General features: G+C 38.8%; 2 protein-coding genes across 10 annotated transcripts in view; one reads left to right on the forward strand and one right to left on the reverse strand.

Annotated features, from left to right (window-relative positions):
• The first annotated feature begins 311 nt into the window (after positions 1-311).
• Positions 312-9,982, forward strand: LOC139121113 (TIMELESS-interacting protein-like). 5 transcript variants are annotated; one of them, XM_070685757.1, is made up of 8 exons: positions 312-408; positions 2,391-2,585; positions 2,957-3,053; positions 4,328-4,529; positions 5,322-5,388; positions 7,302-7,408; positions 7,748-7,825; positions 7,929-9,982. In XM_070685757.1, exons 1-8 carry the CDS (start codon positions 327-329, stop codon positions 8,613-8,615), a joined length of 1,515 nt encoding a protein of 504 aa, XP_070541858.1. In that variant the 5' UTR covers positions 312-326; the 3' UTR covers positions 8,616-9,982. The 5 variants fall into 5 exon arrangements, with proteins under 5 accessions (XP_070541858.1, XP_070541859.1, XP_070541861.1 ...); XM_070685758.1 differs by having other exon boundaries at positions 7,932-8,761; XM_070685760.1 differs by having other exon boundaries at positions 335-467.
• The window catches only part of LOC139121112 (DIS3-like exonuclease 1), a 30,899-nt gene continuing 17,533 nt past the window's right edge, over positions 9,920-23,285 (reverse strand). For all 5 annotated transcript variants that reach the window (XM_070685753.1, XM_070685752.1, XM_070685756.1 and 2 more), the window contains 11 exons: positions 22,748-22,833; positions 22,310-22,466; positions 20,462-20,557; positions 20,006-20,246; positions 19,308-19,369; positions 18,448-18,549; positions 17,792-17,937; positions 17,106-17,191; positions 13,293-13,375; positions 11,891-12,040; positions 9,920-11,466 (listed from right to left, as the gene is read on the reverse strand). In XM_070685753.1, coding sequence (XP_070541854.1) covers positions 11,281-11,466; positions 11,891-12,040; positions 13,293-13,375; positions 17,106-17,191; positions 17,792-17,937; positions 18,448-18,549; positions 19,308-19,369; positions 20,006-20,246; positions 20,462-20,557; positions 22,310-22,466; positions 22,748-22,833 — 1,395 coding nt within the window. In that variant the 3' untranslated portion in view covers positions 9,920-11,280. The remainder of the gene's footprint in view (positions 11,467-11,890; positions 12,041-13,292; positions 13,376-17,105; positions 17,192-17,791; positions 17,938-18,447; positions 18,550-19,307; positions 19,370-20,005; positions 20,247-20,461; positions 20,558-22,309; positions 22,467-22,747; positions 22,834-23,285) is intronic.

Raw genomic sequence — 23,285 nt, forward strand, 5'->3', positions numbered from 1 at the left:
CCATGGGTAGTGGAATGGATTAAACTACACACGGTCCCTCTATCTCAGAGGGACCGTGAACTACATACAGTATTACATCCTCAATGGTAAAGCTCCAGCATGGAGGTAGCCTCGGACCATATACGGACATGTGTCTGCCCACTCTAGCATGGCATTATTGCTGCAACATGGTATCTGTGCGTCCGCATCCTCACATTCTTCATGATTTATTGAAGTTGATTGTTGCCAAATCTTGCGGACTTACCGCAGTCTGCAGTCCTGTAAGTTTGCCGGAGACGTGCGCCCTCAAAACTTACTTAACTTTCATTGGTCAAAAATATCTACGCATGCGTAGTCAAAGGTATCAGCAAAAACCCGCGAAATTAGTAAGACCACTTCCGCAATTCAGCCTAGGTCATTTTTTTTGCGGTAAGTCAGACAAGAAACAGAAATCAACAAAAACGAAGCTTACTTTGGTAATGCATGTGGTAAGAGACCTTTCTTTTCATTTCATTCAACCGGAATCGTTACGGAATCGTTACGCTCCTATGCAAAACCGTCATGAGTACGGCGATTTACATTGTGAGTATGATGATCCACAGTCCCTCCACCAAAGGGACTGTGGATGATCAGATCATAGACTTTAACGACATTGCCTTTGCTATCACAGGCGCTTCGATACTGCAATCATATCAGCTCTGCATGGCAGGGCTGTGTGTTCCCGGCGTTATGGCCTCCCACCACAGGCCAAGACGCCGGGAACACACAGCCCTGCCATGCAGAGCTATAATCATATAGGAGCTTCGCGAAGCGAGCGACTATTGCAAACGCCCTTGACAAGGCCTTGTTAGTTGTTTGCTGTAACATGGCTAACAGTTCAACGCTATTCATAAAGGGGGTATGATTTATTAAGGGACCGTTCAGTTTTTACGGCCGGGGGGGGCCGGCAAAATCCAGGGGGGGGGGTCATCATAATTTTGGAATCCAAGAAGGGGGGGTCATCACTTTTTCACTGGTAGGAAAGGGGGGGGGTCACCACATTTTCAAAAACATAATACCTACGATAAAGTCCACTTTATGCCATGGCCATGATTGACCCTCTTTACCGGCGGGCCGCCTTCGGCGGCCCAATACAATACTTTATGTATTACCAATGACCCTCTTAGCGGGCAGACGCCTTTGGCGGCCCACTCCAATTAGGTTTACTTCATGCAATGGCCATGATCGACCCTCTTTACTGGCGGGCCGCCTGCGGCGGCCACTACAATAAATTGACTTTATTGTAATACCCCATGACCATCTTAACGGCCGGACGCCTTCAGCGGCCCTGTTCAGTAAAGTTTACTTCATGCAATGGCCATGATCGACCCTCTTTTTACCAGTGGGCCACCTTTGGTTGCCCACTAGAATAAAGTTGACTTTACGTAATGGCCCATGACCCTCTTACCGGAGGGCTGCCTTTGGCGAACCACTCCAATAAAGTTTACTTTATACAATGTCCATGGACATAAGTTGTCTATGGAAATGAAGTTAAAAATTGCCTTACAGTCGTCCTAATTAACAGACGTTTGCATGGATGTGGCTGAGAAGTTTGTACACTGGCATCTCTGCTACACGAATAAAGTGCGCCGCGTACGGGAGTTCAAATCCAAACCGTGCGGGTAAATTTGACATATGGGTTTTGGTTATTTTTCAGTGGGGGGGGGGGGTCATCAAATTTTTTCGTCTGACAAAGGGGGGGTCATCATTTTTTCGCGAAAAATGCAGGGGGGGTCATCATTTTTTTGAACACCGGCGACAAGATTTTGCCGGCCCCCCCCCCCCAGCCGTAAAAACTGAACGGTCCCTAATTACGAAACGAAAGGTTTTTTAAGACAAACACTGATTGGTACCATGGAAGATGGGCCACGTGTTCATCAGGCAGGTATGCTCAGTATTGAAATGATGATGGTGATGTTGCTGCGGTTCCGTAGCCCTGCCACTCCCTGGCTGGTTGTATTGGGGAGCAGCCAGCTCCCAGCCAGGGAGTGGCAGGGCTACGGAAGCCCTGCCACTCCCTGGCTGGTTGTGTTGGAGAGCAGCCAGCTGCCAGCCAGGGAGTGGCAGGGCTACGGAACCGCAGCAAATGGTGATGATGATGTTATCTTTGAGGAAAGCTAAGCAACGTTTATGATCTACTGAAGTTCCTTTTTGCTTCAGACTGCAGTGATATTAATTAATGTACCTGAAAGCTGTAACGTCAATAAACAACCTAACATGTTGTGCACCTAGTGTTGCCTCCTATCCCAATCTCACAATTACTTTCAGTTCCCGTCAGTGGCAGTGTAGTAAGTTACGCAAACATAACTGATATGGATCGTGTGACTTTCTGCAGATGTCTCAGAAACAACTGGTTGTCTGACCTTTTCCAGAGTTGACATTCATCAGAGACAAAATGGAATCTATTAATTTGATGATGGAAGATTTCAACGATGGACTATTCGATGATAACGAAGTTGAAGAATTCCCACCAATTCCTGAAATGCCTTCCTTGTCTCCTCCAAGAGAAAATGATGATGATGAAAATGCAGTGGTCAGTCAAGCCATAAATGGCGATGGAAATGCAGGTGAGAGAGTATTGGCCTGGGTCACTGTTTTATGCCATGCATACATCATCTTAAAGACCATGATTGTACACTTACGTACTTGAGCTAGTTACCAACGTCATCGTGTTTACTCATCTTTCAACACTATCTCAACATAGTTCCCTCCCATTTCAATGTGGTACACAGGTCTGAAAGATCATAAGTGCATTCGGTCAACAAAACATGAAATCATCTCAACTGTAGTATAGTTTGAAACCGATTGAAACCACCGTATTTCATCACATTTATCATTGTCCAAGAAGTTAAGAATGCAACAACTGAAATGAAATTTGTGTCCTACATTTTTGACCCTGAACTTTTCTATATTTTTTTACTTCCACGATTTTGGTTAGACCCTGATGTTGCCCAGGCAGCACTGGAAGATATTCCTACAACCAGGGCAGGAAGAAGAGTAGTTAGAAACCCGCAACCAAAACTAGATGCACACAGGTAATGTTAATTACACAACAGAAAGTACTGACAATGTACTCTTTGCCCTGAAATAGTCAAAATTAATTTTAACCATTGCCTAGAAATAGTCAAAATTAATATTTATTTACTTCAGAAAATAATCAGTCCGGGTCAGCTCCAAAATTGGAGACTCATTATGATAATGTATTCCGGCATTCAGCCAATCATCGACCAGATTACATCATTAATAAAGTACGGGTCACGCTGTGTCACAAATTACCCACCAAGTGTGATCGGCAGTTTTGGGCCGCTTATTAAGCCCCTGTCTTGTGAATTTCGACGAATTTCGACAGTCAACATAATCCATGTGTTCTGCAGAAGGTCATGTTCAACAAGGAGTCCGATTAGTGAACAAATATTCGAAATATTGACGATTCATTTCTACCCCAAGTTTATCGATTTCGCTCAAGTACCGAGAATCATTTTGTGGATGTTCGTCATCTCTATTAGAAATACTGTTATAAATTTGTGTAGGTACGCGTATAACATTTTGCAAGAAAGAAGAGCAATGTCAGAGCTTTAGAACGATACCTGTTTTGTAGTTGTCAAACGCAGACTAAAAATGGTACGCGATTTTGAAAATGTGTTGACAGAGTGGCCACACAACTGTTCCCCATACGGTAGAATTTGTATCGCTGCCATCTCCGACACAAATGGGGTATTCTGAACGATCTGTGTAGGTACACGATTTATATTTCGCAGGACTTCAAGCCAGAGTCTAGGAATCACAGCGATATATGGGGTTTGGTTGTCTTAGCCAGAATAAAACTGGTACGCGATTTTGAAATTGTGTTTTGACAGAGTGGCCACACAACTGTTCGACATTATGACAGAATACGGCGCGGGAGTTCGACACAGTATGGCGTACGTAACGAAGGACGCATGTGGAGGTTGCCAGGAAATACAATTTTTACTGATGGCGCGCTGGCCGCTGATTGGCTAATGAGAGGGGGAAAATATTATGGTATAGCGCTCCAATTTTGGAGCTGACCCGGACTGATAATACAATCACAATAAATTGAGTTTCCAAGCTGAAGATTTAAAACAAGAGAATGCTTAAAACTTCATTGGATGTACATTTCCTTGTCAGAAAAAAAAAACTAACTTCTCCTGTTACCATAATAGCTTGTTTTGTTAGTCTAGAGATTAACATGTGGCTTGTTTTGTCAAACTCAGATTTTACATCTTTTGTGGTCACATGGCTGATTCTAAAGAAAGAAAATTTTCAAGTGCTTGTGCGTTTTTCTTTTCAGATTGACAAATGGAGAGAGAGGTATTGCAGTAATACCAGTGGAGTTTTCGAAGCTGAAGTTCAAGGGCAAAGGTCATGAAACAGCTGACATGAAGATGATGATGCAGAAGTATGAACACTGGGCACATAGGTTGTTTCCCAAGATGCCCTTTGATGATGTCATTGAGAGGATAGAGAAATTAGGAAACAAGAAACCAGTACAGGTTGGTGCTCCACAGAGGTTTTAGGTCGTAGGGCAATGGCACAACACATCACGCTGTCATATTCACAAGTCTCTAAACAATCTTTCTGCCTGAAAGATTGCACCGAGTTTTGTTCAGTGTTTTGTTCAGCTTTTGGACTTTTGAAGTGTTAACACCTTTAATGTTCTCATAGTGGCTTCAAAAACAGTAACCTTATTCAGTAATCAAAATTTTTGATTGCAAAACTACAATAAATTGAATAACTAGCGGTTTGTTTTGATGCATAAAACAAAAATTGCTAATGTGTTTTGTGTTTTATAGGTTAATTGCGATCATGTTGTATAACACAAATTGCTAACATGTCTTTTTTTATTGGTCAATTCCTATTGTCTTATATGGCTTTTGTTTTATTGAGAAATGTACTATTATCAAATTTTACAGATGACAACTTCAACAGTGTACACATTAACCACTAATGTGTTGATGTCTTTATTTTTAGAACATCCATCACTGTATCACTGTCTATTGTTTTCCATCCTGATACACTTATAATAACCACTGCTTTTGGAGCCAAAGATGGCATAAAAAGTTCATTATGTTGTAGTCTGGCTGAGTATTCCTGGAACATGGTAATGCCAACAAGTATTTTCTCAAAATGAAGTCAGCAGCAGTACCTTGTATTATTCACAAGAGTGAAATTTTTACTTACTCTATTCTGATATCCATCATTTCATAAGGCAAATGTAGAACATTGACATTAATGCAACCGACACTACTTAAGTTCACACATTATGATTGTGTTACTACATCCAGGTGTGTATGAAGAAAATACGGCTTGACATGCCACTCACTGATGAAGACTTTGGCAGAGGTGAAGAAGGTAATAGACCATTTTCATTTATTCAGATTGGAAAACATTCGCTCATGAACAGTCCCTTGATTTTCAACAAGGATAAAATCACGTTTGAATACCAGCAGTTGCAAGACCTGTAAGAGAGTAACCATTGAAGTAGATGAATTTGGTGAGAAAAGTGTTAAAATGAAGTTTAAGACATTTTTGAAAACATACATCCGCGCATACATACATACATACATACATACATACAGATGCCACCGACTCACCATATACAGCGTTCTCACCAGGCCGCGATTCCGCGACATTCTCGCATATATTTCTGTTTTGTCCCGGGTTTCTTGGCCGTGCGCGCCAATAGTGGCGCGCCTTTGAAATTATAAATTTTCATGGAGCCAGCCATATGGCCGGCTTGCCGTATCATACAGCCAGTACTTAACTTCTCACCATAGACGTAAATGATTGACGCGAGTAATTACACTTCCGGGTTGAAACCGAGGCAATCTGGAAGCAATGTCCCTCAGAGGGCGTACTTAAACCACAGTCACTTGTGATTTGATTCACAATGGCCGATGTGTGGTATGCATTACGTATACCACACAGCCGCCGATGTGTATATTGAACCACAAGAGACTGTGGTAGTGGGACGCACTGGACGTGTTTGCGTTGCATGCATACTGGTGTGTTCATGCACGGAATTCGCGGCAGCTCGAGGCGTCATGGGCACGATCAATATTTTTATAGGCTACGACAATAATAATCCGAACTATGAAAACACAAGAATGTAGTATATCCTAGCTAAGGAATTACATGAACATTTTTCGAAGACAACCAACTCAAAGCAGGTCGCATACCGTGGGTTCCGCACGGCAAGCAGGGTATGGACGGGCGCAACGTTATAGTGCTCATGCCGTTGAGATTCAGTCGTTTTTTGTTCTCGAAAAATTACGCAACTTTGTCTGAGATAATTTTTAGGTCTTTGCTATGTTTGAAATCTTGTATAAACTTCGCCGGAGGTACGTGTTGTGTGATATCATCAGGCATTTGCTCCGTTCCTCGCCAAAGCGACCTAGTACCTACGACTGGAAATGATTGACAGCTTGCCCACTGCCGATTGATGATATAGTAGTTCAGAGGTTTAAACGTGGAATAGTTGGAGAAAAGTTCTCTTATTTTGCAAAATATTATCAATTCTTGGCTTGCTCATGTGATAAGTATATTATTCTAGGCGAACTCATACCGGTACGTGAGAACATGGACGTCTTTTTTTCAATGCTTCGATCAATTGGCAAAATTTGTAGCCTTGGCTGGCGACCGAAATTTCACGTCAAAATGTGATGATTGTTTACAAACATCATAGGGATATGTTTCCTAATCTAAATAGATGCCATAGCACCGACTTGGCCTGTTCTTTTTCTACTGACTGTGAAAGGGGATTTTCAGATTTAGTGTGCAAAACAACATAACCCATGACAGAAATCAACTTGGAGCTGAACCGCTGGACACTCCAGCAACTATTATGGTAGAGGGCCCCGAAATGGACTTTAACACTTGGAAGAACAAAAGTCCCATAGACTTTTCATTAAAAGGCACTGATATTCAATATCAGTTGATATGTTTACCGAGTGTTTATAAAAAAGTTGTTACATGTAAGCTGAATGAGTGAGTCCTTTATTTTTCCATGCATAGAATAAGGTTCGTATTTGCAGTTTGACTTTTTTAACATATTTATATATTGTCTCACAAAAATCATCTGTTGTCCCGCTTTTTTTTTGGTCAGCGGGACAAAATGTCCTACAAAATTTTTTTTCTGGTGAGAACACTGCATATAAGCTCTTTTTGGTATTTATATACATAATAAATATGAGCTACAAATCGTAACTGTGTATTTGAACTTGCCTTTGCCTCATGTATGTACATTATCATCTGTTTATACACAGGCAGAGATGATGGAGATGAAGAGGAGAACCCTGATTTGGTTTCCTTGGTAAAAAGAAACCAATCCCAGTCATCTTTCCAAGTGCATACTCCAAATGACGATGTCCAGGTAAGTTGAAGGAGTCAGATGGAATGATTTTATACAAGAATGGATTTGATGTGTGTATCAGATGGAATGATTTTATACAAGAATGGATTTGATGTGTGTATTAGTAACTCTTAGATACTGATATTGATTGATAAGGGCAGGATGGTGGTCAATGCAATGGTTGGATCTATAAATTTCAGAAATGCAATTATTGGTATCCAAAAATTAATGTAAACAATCTCATGCACATTAGGTACATGACTCAAAGACAAAGATTGTCAAGCTACCAGTCGGGTTTACTGTTGGGATCATAACATTCTAGAAAGATTTGTTCATGTCAATCTCTTTTGTCTTTTACAGCTTTCATCTCAGACAGCACCAGGATCGCCATCTTTTTCCAGTCCTCAGTCTCAGTCAAAGACTGCACCTACTCCACAGGTAAGGTGTTTTTTGGTAATCTTGTGACTTTTTGGTAAATTGTGCGCCATTTTATTGTCAAGGCTGTATGATTTTCATGAAAATGTCATTTTACTTCTCACAGCAGACATCCTTGTCAAAGGAACAGCTTGAAAGAATTGAGAGAAACAAAAGACTGGCCAGAGAGAAGAGAGAGGGCAGAATGCGGATGATGGCAGAAAATGCAGCGGTGAGTTCAAGCCAAGCAGACAGTGAAACAATCAGCAATAATGTAACAGTCACTTCAAGTCAGGTAGACAGTGAAACTGGCAATGATGCCACCAAAGATGTGACGTTAGGATCAGGGGAAACAGCAGACAATGTTCAAACAGAAAGGAATGAACAGCTTTCTGACACTCAGACTGGTGTAAAAGAAAATACTGAGGGCTCTGAAGCAGATGCTGTGGGTGGTCAGACAGACACCAATAATGGTGTTGATGATGTGGTAGCCTTGAGTGAACGCAAGGAAGAACACTGTATGTCCGCAACTGCAATGGATATAAACCCACAAACAGAAACAGAAAACATTTCTCAGGTAGATGGAAACAAGGAGGTGGAAGACATGGATATTCCAAATGTCAATGAGAATGATGAAAGTGTAGACACACCCATGGATTTGGATAATTTGAGTGACAGTTTAGTTGCTGAAAGACCTGAGCCTACCAAGACTGGGTCAGGTGATGCCGATTCTGGTAACCTTGGTGATAATGAAAACACTGATAAAACTGAGGAGCAGGGTCAAATATCAGTAGCTAAGGAAACAACGCAATAAAAGGAATCGGCATGGAAAGAATTGAAAAGATTCTTATGATCACACTGTAAACTCATCATGGATTTTGTAAACTAGCCTTAGATGTAAGGATTTACCAGTTTGAACATTTTGGCATAATTTACAAAGTTTTACACAAAAGATTTTCTGTGAGACTTGATCAAACATTATGTTGTAAATAGAACTGATTTGCTGAATTCATGTGGAAATTTATACAGTAAGATTAGAAAAATTCAAAACGAAATGTAATCAATAAGAATATGATGTAGATATATTCTAGTTAACACATTTTGGTTGAAATAATCATCTAGCAGTGGTCAAGGAAAATGGAAACATTTCTTATTCCATACACATGAATTGGGAACCAGTATAACGTTTAAGAGTTTCATAGTTCTTGAATCAAATTTTCTGTCTGTATAAATATTTGAAGATGCAATTTTTGAATAATTTTCACAAAAGTAAAACTGAAAAAAACATGTTGATGGTGATTTTAACCTGTTCACCCCTGATCTTCCCTGCCTGATTCCATGTAAACAGATCTACAATCACCAACAATGTGTTTGAGCCAAACCATTGTGGTGAAAGGGTTAAAATTCAGTAACTCTCAGATGTCTGACATACATGTACATCACAGCTTCCCTAACATGCTTAAGAACAGTTGAGTGAGACTTGAATATTACCGTAGATGGCACAAATCTCACTTACTATCAAACTTAAAGGTATACTGTCACCTGTTCCAATTCTGCCACAGTTACCATGGAAAGAGAAAATCTAATTAATCACAGATTTTAAGTGGATGGCCGGTTTTAAAAAACAGCGCCCTCACATGGGCATTTTGAATACCAAGGAACACCCCTTTTACCATATATGGGCATATTTAGAGTACAGGTGACTGTATACCTTTAATAACACCAAGCGAAATTGAAGCCATTTTCTTCCTCATGAAAGAGAGAAATTATAAAAGAGTTTTATCATGGAAAATATTGTACAGAGAACCAAGGAAGCTGGAATGTACCAACATTTGATATTTACAGGTTTCTGACAAGTGAGCTTCATCACAGCATGTACGAGATCTGAACAATGTTCATATTTCTGAAAATCTTTCTCTGAGCCTAACACATTCTTGACAGTAGATGAGAGAGAGAGAGAGAGAGAGTCAGTCAGTCTGTCACATAAATTGACTAAACTGGATTCAACTTAATTGTCTGCACATTGTCCACACAGTTTGCTAACCATTGCTGAGAAACATAATCAGCTGATATCACTTGTACAATTTCACAATACAAGGAACTCCCCACGACAAAAAATGTTATGTATATTTTTATTTCAATGGTTCTTACAAGAAATAAATCTTTTATTACAAAATGAAATTCATACAATGTTGAATTCATCATTGAATGATAAAGGTTCTCTGCACATTTATCAAGTATTGTTACAAAAAAATTCTCAAATTCATTGCCTTTATGTTCCAAGGCACATTAAGCTGATATTTAGTTCATCCAAAATTGAAATCCTTAATTTAAGTGCCTGTCTTTTAACTTTGACATTAAAATGGTATTCAGTTTACAGTACATGTGAACTGTTTTTCACTTAAAGGGACAAGTCAGCCATTTTTCATGAATTTTGTTTGATACGAGATACTACTTACATTGTTTGACAAGTTGAAAGATTCTACTGAATGAATGGGTGACTATGCATATATTTGACTCTTGTTTTACACACGATACATAAAACCAACACGAGAATGAATAAATGATCATGACCATTCTTTCTCGCGATGGTTTCATTTAATTTGTCTAAAACTGGGGTTGAATATATGCATGGTCACCCATTCATTCAGTATCTTTCAACATGTCAAACAATATAAGTAGTATTTCGTATCAAACAAAATTCATGAAAAATGGCTGACTTTGTCCGTTTAATTATTCACAGATTATTTCAGTTTGACAAAATTGTACAGAGGGAATCTCTGTGTAAAATGAATAAAAAAGAGTAAATTGGTAGCTGTAAAATCTCATTCTTCTTTTGTTTATAAATATGTACAATCCAGTGGCATGAATTTGTCTGAGAATGAATCTGTAAATTTATGACACACGATTATGTTATTACTCTATATTGTTATAGCCTTAGCAGTTTAAAATTTAAATAACTTTCTTTTGTGAGTAATTATCAAATTCCACATAGTTGTATCTTCTGCAGATGTATGTACACGTACTTTTGATTCAAATTATCTCTGAAACCTACAATTCACAGCTTTTGAATATTTCTTTCATATTCCACATCAGAAAGGCACACAAAATTGATAAGATAAATCAATATGGCTATTGTAATCTTGATATAAATTCATGATACACGTACAAACATGCGATGTTACATAAACCAAATGCATATAATAGTTGTTTTGATGAACACTGGTGTACTTCATCCACAACCATGTTTTCTTGTGTAACTAAAATTATACTATTTGAGACGAAGGGGGTTGGTTCATGGTCAGATTGTAAATTAGTGTGATGAGATCCAGGGCAGCACATACATGTTTTTGTAACATGTATCCATCAAGTTATTTTGATAACTTCTGAGTATATGACCTTGCAAATGTGCCGAGGGACCAAACTTGTTGATTGATTGTTACAAGATGTCGATGTCAGTAATTGTGACAGCACTACAACTATGACTGACTTTCATCCAAGTCTTCACGGAGTGCCATCTCTTTGAACTGTTGCAACAATGAGTAAATGCTGATGGCTTCAGAGGTTTGTCCATATTTGGATTTCAAATCTGAGTAGTTGGGTCCAAGATCATTAGCATCAGTGTGACTGACGGATTCAGCCAGCTTGACCTCTTTTGTCACTTCCTGAAAGACACAAACAGAAAATGAAAAGTGTAGAATTTCACTGACATCATGCACGGAGATATCTGGGATTTTTTCTCAGTTTCGTTCATAATTGCTCCCTGTTGACCAAATCAAAAAGGGTGATGAGCTTTCAGTGTCCTCCCTAGAGCATGGTGGCCACCACTCTTTAAGTTTTGGTAAAAATAGAAACTCATTACCATAACAAATATATTGTTATGCAAATTAGCCACCACTCAACCAGAAAATCCTGGGGAACACTGACTGGGCTTTCCATCCATTCAACTGTTGACAGAAATTGCCAAGACTGATTTCTTCTCAAACATTCATCTGATGTCTAGAAAAATCTTTGAACCACTTTGTTATGATATAGTTCAAAGTTGCTTCCACTGTCACGCATAGAATTTCTCAGGAATTTAAACCTCACCTTGACAATGTCAGTTTTGTTTGGCACATTAGAGATTTGGTCTTGGTTGTTGCCCTCTTGTGATGTTTCAATTTGATGTGGTTTATTGTCTACCATCTCAAGGTGGAGCATCAAGGGATGGGCATGTGAAGGAGTCACTGAAATACGGACCTGATGAATGAAAGAAAAATACATTTGAATAGACAACATGAAAGTAAGATTGATGTGACAGCTATGTGCACTAAAAATTGAAGTTGTGCTTGTTTAGGGTTATTCATAAAAAAGAAATAATGGCCGCCCGATGGCCATGTTGGATCACATCATACAAACAATCAATGTGCATATATGTATGTATGCCACTGTGTTTTATCCTGGTATCAAGTTTAAAAGAAATTGGCTGGAGCATGTTTGAGATATCTGTGTGAACGTGCACACACCATCCAATCTACAAGTCCCTGGACAGACTAATTAAACAACTCAAAACACAGGTTGGCATAAGCAGGATTTGAGTATAAAGCCAACAGTCAAATGCCACACAGAGCAAACTGCACCCAGATTGAGTTATGCCTGTGGAGGGGTTATTGCTATGATATTGTATCAATATATGTAAAAACTTTCAGGCAGTGTAAAGTAGGATTTACTGCAGTTCAGTTAAACATCAACATAGTAGAAATCAGAATTCAATTTGAGTGATGGTTGTTTAAGGAAGGTGGGACAGGGATACGTAACATGAGTATTTGGCTATGGCAGAGGAAGTCTAGCAGATGGTGAAAAGTGGCAACTTTGATATTGTAATGCACATGGCCAACGTTGCAATCCGTTTTTTCTGAAAATATAATTTTATGAGTTTGTGCTGCTTTTTAAATTCTAACTCCAAATTTCCCTGTTATCCACATGCTGCCTATTTCAGCATTCACTTTCTACACTAGTTGGCCTTCTACTGTAGTTGACCTTCTATGCTAGTTGACCTCCTCTGCTAGGTGATCCACTATGCTAGGTGAGGGGCCTATTTCACCACAGCATGAGTACCCTCTGATCAGAATGATACAATTATGTGGTTGACACTATTGGTATTGCATGTGATCCACTATGCTAGTTGAGGGGCCTATTTCACCACAGCATGACCACCCTCTGATCAGAGTGATACAATTATGTGGTTGACACTATTGGTATTGCATGTGACCTACTATGCTAGTTGAGGGGCCTATTTCACCACAGCATGACCACCCTCTGATCAGAGTGACACATTTATGTGGTTGACACTATTGGTATTGTAGGTGACCTACTATGCTAGTTGAGGGGCCTATTTCACCACAGCATGAGCACCCTCTGATCAGAATGACACATTTATGTGGTTGACGCTATTGGTATTGTAGGTGACACTTATTGGTAATTTATCAAATAAATGCAAAATGTTACTTACTGTGATGTGATCAAACAGGTGGTACGAAGTTGAACCATTGCTAGTTGTTACAGTCAGTGAAAAATCACCTTTACTCAGCGTTCCTGAGGAGAAAAGACAGATTTCTAGAATTGGACAAAGATTCCAAACTTTCTTTTTGGTGAAATCTTTAATATGCATATCAGGTGCAAGGCCATCCCTGCAGTAATAACCCTTATCCTACCAAGTTTATATGTCACCACCAGGTCACTTTGTTTTAAACTACCAGTCAGGCATAACATTAGACTTGGTTCAAGTCGGTGAATTTTTAAAAAATAAAATCATTTACAATAGTTTCTCTTGTGTCTCTCCTATTTTGTACAAACCTATTCGGACTTTGGTAGCCCAGGCCAGGTTTTCCCAGCAATTGAATGCGTTACCTTTGAGTCTGCGCAATATAGTGAGTTAGTTTCTGCCGGATTCACCGACTTGGACTTCTTGCAAAGTACCGGCGGCCAGACGGACCTGTGTACACAGTGACGTCAAGCAAATACAAAATGATTGGCAGCTCCAGCCATTATTCTGGCCAATAAGGAGAACGCATGAACTTAGTGTTAGTGGCGTCTATTAGGACCCTTTTGCTGGGCCTTTGATTTTCGCACGGAACAAGCCGCTTGACAACTTCTTCTTTGGTCCCGACAAGATCATGTAGATTTGAACTGTTGTTGGAACCGCTGAGAGGCTTTTCAGCAGAGTCGATGCCCGATTGCTGCATGATCTGCAACTCACATGAGTGTGCAGAAAGGGGTCAAGACTTGTACCGACGTCAAACTATATTTCTTCACAGGACAGTGTCTTCTTTTCCATCCTTGGATAACCGGCGACGATTATCGCATTTTGCAACATAGGCCCCACAAACAACACAGATATTTTCACGCCTTTTTGGTGATACAACAGAGGTCGTGCTGACTTTTGTGGGAGTGATCACACTTGACATCTTATGAGTAATGTAAGTAAATAAAAACGTCATCTCATGAATAATTTATAGCAACGCAAACCCTGCTAGAAAGCCAAGTCTGTGATTCCGGATGAAACTCCCCTGTATAGCGTTCACCCGACTCATCGCGTCCACTCACACGCGCGTTTCACATGAAAGCAGAATACAAATCATTCCGTTCACTCCACTCAAACATTCACAAATCACAGACTTGAACCAAGTCTAGAATAACATGTCCAATATGGTATATGATGCATTTTAACAAAGACGAAAACATTTGAAGGCCCTGAAAACAGTACAGTAAACATGATTTTTACAGAATCAGCCCGCTACAACATACGATGCCATGTGGGCATATAAATACAAATAATTTTGGCTCAAAATCACTGTTTACTGACTCGGCAGATGGGGAAGTGATACTGACTAGCAGGATAAGGGTTGAATTTAAAATCAGATGAAAACACATTCAGAGGTGATAAGATACTCCAAATGGCTGATGAACAAGTTACAATGAAGTCACTGCCTAGGCTATCATGAGGGATGTACTCTTGAAACCTCTTAGACCACAAGTATTACCCTGTCCACCCCTGACTCCATGTTAACAGGTCAATAATCACCATTGATAACAATGGCTTGGACCAAACTATTATGGCAAAAGGGTTCAATAATTCAAATTTATCTTTTGCTGGATGCGGGAACTCCCTGCAAATTACTACTAACATTGACAAGAGAAATCTAGTTTCTTACCGGTAATATTGACATTCAAACACATTTCTAGCACAAGTTTCGATAAATGTCGAAAACATGCCTGGGTATTATTTACTGCTACATATTTGCTCGATATGAAATCTTCAATGTGTGAGAAAAATGAATTTGGTACTTTGGTAAATTACACAAAAAATGTAAACAAGTGAAAGCAAAGTAATCCCCAGTTTCTTTCTGCATTATTCATGTAATTCACAATCTTATCACATGAACTGGCCCGAATTCCCACCTGTGTGACGTAGAACAGGACGGATAAGAAATCCGAATTACCCCTGTTGTACGTCATCAACCGGAACTTTTTTCTTTCACAGTACCGTTCATACATGCAGGCGTCGCGACACGAACAGATTTGTTGTGATAGATGCCGTGCTAGCTCGAACGTTATTTTTACAAAAAGGTGACCCGATAAATCCAGACATGGAAACATAGAAGGCATATTTGTCCAACGAAATTTCAAGTCGCTAAAACAATAGCTTTTCCCGAGAATCGAATGGAGATACCGACGATCGTTATTTTAATGGCTCAGTAACGTCTCGGCTCCAGTCGAGTCGTGTGGACGTCGTACCTGGCGATCCCGGTTGGCGATAAAACCGAAACCTACACCTCAAACTGAATAAATGAGTATAGTATAATCTTCGGGAAAGCGACATAGGAGGCACAAGCCTAAAGTCAGTCGACTATTAAACAACGATCAATTTCCTTAATCACACAAAAACTCCGTAAAGTCTCGCTCGGAATCAAACTTGCAGCGCGGCATAATGCTGTATATAGCGGGCGCGAAGACATAAGCTGTCGAGCTGTGTGCAGCGCTATGGAATCCCATGTACTTCGAAAGTTGACTCAGACAACACTCAAAACAGAGTTTCCGTCAACAAAATTAGGATGTATCCATGAACGAGATAAGTGTCAATGCAAACATCAAAGTTCGTAAGACGAAAACATTGATGACCGAGATCGGGATTGACGAGTTGCCGGACGAGTTGACACCGGCATGCGGCAGAGACCGGTGACGGCAACGTTGTGGGCACAGACATGCAATGAGTGTGTCATCGAACGGAATCTTTCGCGCTCACAAAGGTCGTAAACTTGTGTGATATTTTGAAAGCCACGGCATCTCTGAGAATGAGAATTACTGTTTCGATCGTGTCGTCTCATTTACTTCATAAATATAATTGTAAATATTGTAAGTAACTCTGAATACTATGATTATCCGTCGCTAGCACGGTGAAAGCTATGTCCGCCAATGGCCAACTTGCCTTGGCATCCGTACAGCGCGAGACAATGATTGACACGTTCACGTGACCGAATCCGTACGTCTGGTTGGTGGAGATACCCTTTAGTGTAGCAAATTTCAGCTTGATGGGATTTATGAATGAAAGTATCTCCTGGGTGACGGGCCGCTTTACTCTTTAAATGAAAGTAATCCGCGTAAGTAAAACACAAATCGCGACGAAATTCATGCAATTTGTTACGATAATTTTGATCCATCTACGTCAAAAGAAAAATAAGAAGACTGTTCATGTGATAAATATATAATCCCATGGTATTTTTCTCTGTTTGACGTCATCGTATACTCGTGTTTTCCGCGGAGCCGCACAACTTCTCGCCTTCGGCTCGAAGTTGTACGGCTCCGCGAAAACACTCGTATACGATGACGTCAAACAGAGAAAAATACCATGGGATTATATATAAATATTTTGAAAGCACACAAATCCACATCATAAAGAAATTTGAATATTTAAAGCAATGCAAATTTGTTCTATTTTACTATTAAATTTTGAGTTATACGTCTGCAAATATTGAGATATCAGGATAACCTTTCACTGAAATGGTTTACCAGTATCATTGGGTAGAGTTTTGTATGTAAAAATACAAAGAATTGTTATGTAGAATGGGAAACAACAAACACAGCCCGTTGGCAAAAACACTTTTATTTTTACCCACTGGCCTTGTCTCTTGATTAGATCTCATTAGAGCAATTTTCACTAGGAGGTGAAAACATCACACTTTATGTGAAAGTGCCTGCTGAAAAAAAGAGTAGGTGTGAAACTCAAAAGGTGTCAAGAAGCATCCCCAGGGATGCCAGCACTCACCGGGTAGCCAGTGTAGCTTTCCTTCACTCACGTCAACAACCAGGCCACTCTTGTCTTTCAAGTACACTGCACCTTTCATGCCATATCTGATGAAACACATGAAATCACCTCCAGTGAGAAACCTTGATCCGAACACTGCTTCTAGGGCAGTTTCCGTAACTCTATTTTATAACACTGAGATTGTAAACCTTCAAAGGGATGGTGGCGTTGAGGGCGCCCTTATACATCTAGACATTCTTGATTGACTATAAAGGTACCAATAAATGTTGTAGGCTAGTTGTAGATTTCCTGTGAAATTCTCGTGTAAAACATTTTTATTCAAGTACTTAAAAGCTAACTAAAAGTGCCTGATATTATTATTTTCATGTTTGAGGGAAAAAGCAGTTAATCCAGTGGCTTAGCCTCTACCTTTGAAGAGGTACTTGCATGCTTCTTTTCTACCGATATTTTTTTCTAATGAAACTAATGGAAAGAGCATTCTCAACAGTTTGCCTACGTGTCAAATTTTGTGTGGAATTTCATACAGCTCATAATAAGTTTCAAAGAGGCATAAAGAACTGTTAGTCGGTAAAGTATTGACCTCTTCTCTGGTACAAATCTTTAAAACTTTTCTCTACAGCGCAGTAAAATGTCAGACAGAAATGATGAAAGAGACTTGCATTGGAACTTGTTTGCTGTCACTTTACCTTGGTATGAACACAAGCATGCCATTGGCTCTCAGTTCAAAAATCACAGCATCAACAGTACAGCATTCGTCCTTCTCAGGGTCCTTGTCTTTGAAGAAGAGACTCTGAAACAACTCCTGGGATGCTTTCTGTGCATGTTGTGAAGCCTACACAGTAAATGGACATCATTCAGAATAAAAAAATATTGCCTTCTCTGCCCTGCATGACAAGTTTCCTGAAAGTGGACAGCTAATTTAAATCTTCCATTAAAATTCTAATTGAGTGGAGTTTAACCCTTTGAGCACCAAAGTCAATTTTTGTCATCTTTACAAAATGCACCCTTGTCAATTTTTTCAGATTTTTCCCAAAATTTTGATAAAACAAACTGTACCCAATAACATTTGATGCCCATTGGGTCTAAAATTATCCAAAAAATTACAGAAAAATTCATAAAAACTGATTAAATGTTGCACTAAAATTTTGGTGGAAAAAAATTACATCACTCAAAGGGTTAATCTAATTCTGAACTCTATCGCTGTTCTTGTTTTAGAGAAGCGATGGCTACGATAGTTCCTCAAACCCAAATTCTCATCCCCACAAATACAATCTCAAAATGAAAACAGAATAACAAATTATACCTAACAGTGAAAGAACAACAACTCAAAAATTATTCTTACTCTGTTTTTAGTGTTGATGTGATCGCAGAGATCTTGAAGTTCTTTGTTGCCTGGCAACGCCTCCTCTTCACCATTGATAGCAGCCATGAGCAGCCTATGTACCTGCATGCAATGATCAGAATTCAACAGAATACTTCTAGTCTATTGCTATGTCCTCCTTCAAGAGAGGTATTCAGCAGAAATGAACATCAAAGGGTCGAATATCTTCCATGTTTGGGATATGACGTGTACAGTTAACATTTTTATGCTCAAATTGATATCATATGGATTTTCTGCCATGGATTCAGTGATGGTCATTTTAACAGTGACCGTGCTGGTAATTTTGATGTGAGAATACCAAATATGTGAAGACTAAAGAAGAACCAGAAAAATGACTTCGGTAGAATTAAGCAATCTTGATTGCGTATGGTAACTATAAGAACACACAGTAAAAACAAAAAGTGATATTTCATATACAGAGAAAGGGTATTGCATACAGAGAAAGGGCACTGCATATTATTTAGACAAATTTCAAAATTTGTTCTCAAATGATAGATTCTAAAAATCTAGTCCTATGATGTACAAATGTGTTTGATTTCACTGAGAGAATGAAGTTTCATTGTTCCGTATTTTGCATCAATCTTAGGAATAGCACACCTGGAAAGCGGTATCACACCCGGAAAGCGGAAATCTTTTTTGAAATCATGTTTTAAAACACAATGAGTGATAAACCAAATCACTGAATGGCTTTCTCAGTGCACAAGATAACAAACTCCGATTTTTTTTTCAAGTAATAATACTATTCATTTATGGTAATTTAAACATTTACCACGTGCATGTTCTTCAAACATAGTAAAGGAGTGATTATGTATGGAACTCACAATAACATCAGCATATCTTCTAATGGGTGAAGTGAAATGAGTATATTTATCAAGGGCAAGACCTATGGAGAAAAAAATTATCTCGATGTTAGAAACAAAGCAAAGATGAGAATCAGCTGTAAATTCATGAAAAGTATGGTAAATCACATTGTTACCTTGGGGAAGTCTGAAATCTTACATGACGTATGTTTTCACCAGACATACAGTTTCCTGAATTTACAACAAATAAGTATGGTAGCCATATTGTATGGTATAAACACCATTTCCTCAGTTGTAGTGACAATGATTAGAAATCTTTTACTTCAGTTCACTGCATGACCACATTTACTATGAAAATCTGTCATGTTTTATGAAACACAAAGTCAAATTTTTCACACGTCATGATTTTCAGACGTGACTAGAAATGATAATTAGACACTTTTCTGTAAAAAAAGATGTAAATAATTACCAAAATTGAATGATCAAGTTCTGCTTATTGACTTGAGCTTTGCAAAAAAAAAAAGACATACATGGATGCTGACAACAGCATGTGTGACAACATGGTAATGGTTACCACAGACTGCATGAGTGCAGCAATGAAATCCATTGAGACAATATTTTAACCATAGGAAAATCTGTGTACCCATGGAAACGAATTTGTCACCATAGAAATGGCACCATGTGTGCCAATAATAAAAATAATTACCATAGAAACATACCATAATGGTAATACTGATCCCGGGATAAACTGCCCGTGGAAAAATAAAGAGCGTTTGACATAGCATAGGTTGCAAGAGTTCTCAATATCTTGTTGAAGACTGGATCTTTTGGATCAACACACTGATCTAAAGACTCCGCCAGACTTTTATTGGAACTGGTGTCGACGGTCATGCCTTTTGACTTTGCACAGTGATTCAAGTTGCCAAAATGTTCCTGTCGAGGCAAAGGATGATGACGCAACTGGAAAAAAGAAGTGAAAACAGTAATAAGTGTGTCGTTTTGCATTATCTTTCTCTGTTCTGACAAAGTAATGATTTAAACTGTGTACACACTGGCTGTGTACACAGTTATAAGACATGACAATCTCCATAAAGTGATGACATATGTTGAATCAATGTATTACATACTACTATATGAAATTCCAAAAATGATTTCTTGAATCATGTGATACCTACCAAAGAACTGTGTGGAAAAGTTTCTGCAATTTTCTTGGCCACCCAGTGATTTGCAAAGATCATGCACTCTGCAATGGTCTCATGGATCTCCAAAGGCTGGGAAGACAGAACCAAAGACAGAACGAAAGTTATAATTCAGTGCAGATCTGTTATATATGAAAAAATGTGCCTTGGGAACAAATATTTAACTCTCAATTTTTACAATTCTTTTCTGATCTATCGTTTGTTGGGATTCGGAGTAAGAAAAATGTTCGTCATCTCAGTTTTTTGAAAACCAAAATTTTATTTTTTTTCCTTCATAGAGCTAACAAAGGGGTGATGAATATTTTAAATTTTGAATACATGTATCGATAAGTGTTAGGTAATTTGTTTCTCTAGTATCTAATTTTGGGCAGTGACCCGATTTTCATTCTGGATTTGGTAAGATAATGGTTGAAAGATTTGTTAAGGAAAGTTTGAGCAAAAGTTCAAGTCTTTCACTTTTTGCGGTGGTCCATCTCATCATAAAATAACCTCACATTGGTACACCAAATGTGAGTAAAAATTGCAGTGAATAAAACAATTTTAACATTGACTTCCAAGTTCCCTAGTGAGGTAATGGTTAAACAAAATCATGAAATGGATAAACCAGTCCACTCTAAAACCTTAGAGGTTGGTTCTATCAGTTTTCACAAATGAAAATCGACCGATGGAAGGAAGGCATCAGAACCCAGTCAGTTTATAAAGTCAATTAACCCTTTGAGCTGTAATTTTCTCCCGCCAAAATTTTAGTGCCAAATTTTACCAATTTTTATGAATTTTTCTGTAATTTTTTGATAATTTTTGACCCAGTGGACATCACATTTCATTTGCTACAGTTTTTTCTCAAAATTTTGGCAAAATTTGAGAAAAATTGACTGGGGTTTATTTTATAAAGGGGACAAAAATAGAATAGCGCTGTTCACGGTTACAGGTTTGTTTCTAAATATAGCTGTACGCGCGCGACATCGCACACGCAGCTTGAAATGCGGACAAATTTTATCAATGTTGCATACATGGCCGTTTTTGCAGCTAATACTCAGAGTCGTGAATATGTTTTTTAGTATTCATTGTTACACTAGCAGTCACCCACTGAGATGTATTTTCGTCGTTCTTGCATGCGTAATTTTCAAAATCGTAATCTGAAAATGCGGACAAATATTTATTTTTGCATATTAATTAGAGAACAGTGACGTAAACTGTGAACGGCCCTATTCAGTGCTCAAAGGGTTAAAATAAACAGCTAACTATGAGTGAAAATATTCAGTCAACAGGTACCATTGCTTCCTGAAATTACAAACCTTGAAATTAAAAACATCCGTAATGCCAGGTGGACAGAACATCTTGGTTCCTTGTGATGAGCATTCATTCATTTATTAACTATCAATGAACAGTCCTCTCTGGCTACTAAAACTAATCTACCCCAACTAACTACATGTACCGGTACATTTAACATTTTCTAAAACAAAATAAACACATACATAACCTATTCACCCCCATTTCCCTGTAAAAATGTCCACACCTACCATTTATAACACTGGCTTTGGGCCAGACCATGGCAGTGAAAGGGTTGAGAAAATGATTTCACTGCTCTTTTCTGACTTCATGGTAGCCAATTAAACACTACTTAAATTTTATCATGACAGCAAGTGATGTTTCACAGATGAACATGTGAGGGACAGAACAAGCTTCTTTGTCCTCACAGCAACATTATCCCATGTGAATCAAAGTAACCCACATTCTGATCCATGGAGATCACAAAAGCATCGTCTTGCAGGTTTTATACAATGGATCAAACATTCATAGAAATGACCAGGAATGCAGACTGACCTGTTTGGGTATGAGGTCTTCTATTTCTTTCTTTTCGCCAAGTTGAACTTGGACTTCAACACCCTCAAGCTGTACGGCACCTCCACTTTCTCGCTTCGATCTCAGATGTCTGGCAATGTGCATCAACTTACTGATGCACCATTTGAGTTCATTTAGTCTGAGAACATGCAAATGGTGTGGGTCATAGATAAGAAATCACTCTGCATAAGTACATTATGAAATAAGTGATTATTGTTCACAGTGATACTTGGAACGAATGCCAAAGGTGAAAGAAAACACATTTTTAACCTAACAGTCTTTACCTGTACATAGCAATGACCACATACTATCGCTGTTCAGAGGTAAATCTATATAAAAAAGAACCGTGCAACGAGCACAACTACAAATCAGTGTAGAAGTTACAGAATTTCTCATGAAAACATCAAACACGAATACAACCTGTGCTCTAAAGTCTCAGCATCAAGGTTTTCTAGCTCTGGTATGTCTTCCAGGGGAACATTTCCATCATGTAGTGCTTGGGCTGCCTGAAATACATGGATATATAGAGTGAAGTCAGAAGTGTCATCCAAATTTGCACTTTATCCAGCTGTGTTCATCAAAGCACCTGACTGATACAGTACTTTGCAGCCAGAACAGGGAACACAGATGACAGTATCTGAAGTAGTAATTACTTATATCTGTTTCTGTCTTTAAGTAATGATTGAAATCATCTTTTCTCTAAAATTGAATTATGTCGAACAACTTTTCACCATATCTCTATTAATATTATGAACTCAAATTAATAGTAAGAGGAACTTTCATATTCCAAAAATAATTATCCCTTTTCAGAATACCGATGGGCTTGTGTGAGATACATGTAGTTTGATCTGCAAGGTCTTTCAATATTGGACTTGATTTAACCTGTTTACCCTAAATGTCCTGAAAACAGGTTCAAAACACCATTGATAGCAGTGGGTTTGGGCCTACCCACGGTGGC

This window comes from Ptychodera flava, chromosome 21 (genome assembly GCF_041260155.1).
Source record: "Ptychodera flava strain L36383 chromosome 21, AS_Pfla_20210202, whole genome shotgun sequence".
NCBI lineage: Eukaryota > Metazoa > Hemichordata > Enteropneusta > Ptychoderidae > Ptychodera > Ptychodera flava.

Coding starts and splice junctions, on each gene's coding strand:
- LOC139121113 (XM_070685757.1), top strand. CDS start 327: ATGCGTAGTCAAAGGTATCAGCAAAAACCCGCGAAATTAGTAAGACCA. Junction 2,586..2,956: donor AAATGGCGATGGAAATGCAG/GTGAGAGAGTAT, acceptor GATTTTGGTTAG/ACCCTGATGTTGCCCAGGCA. Junction 7,826..7,928: donor AGACTGCACCTACTCCACAG/GTAAGGTGTTTT, acceptor TACTTCTCACAG/CAGACATCCTTGTCAAAGGA.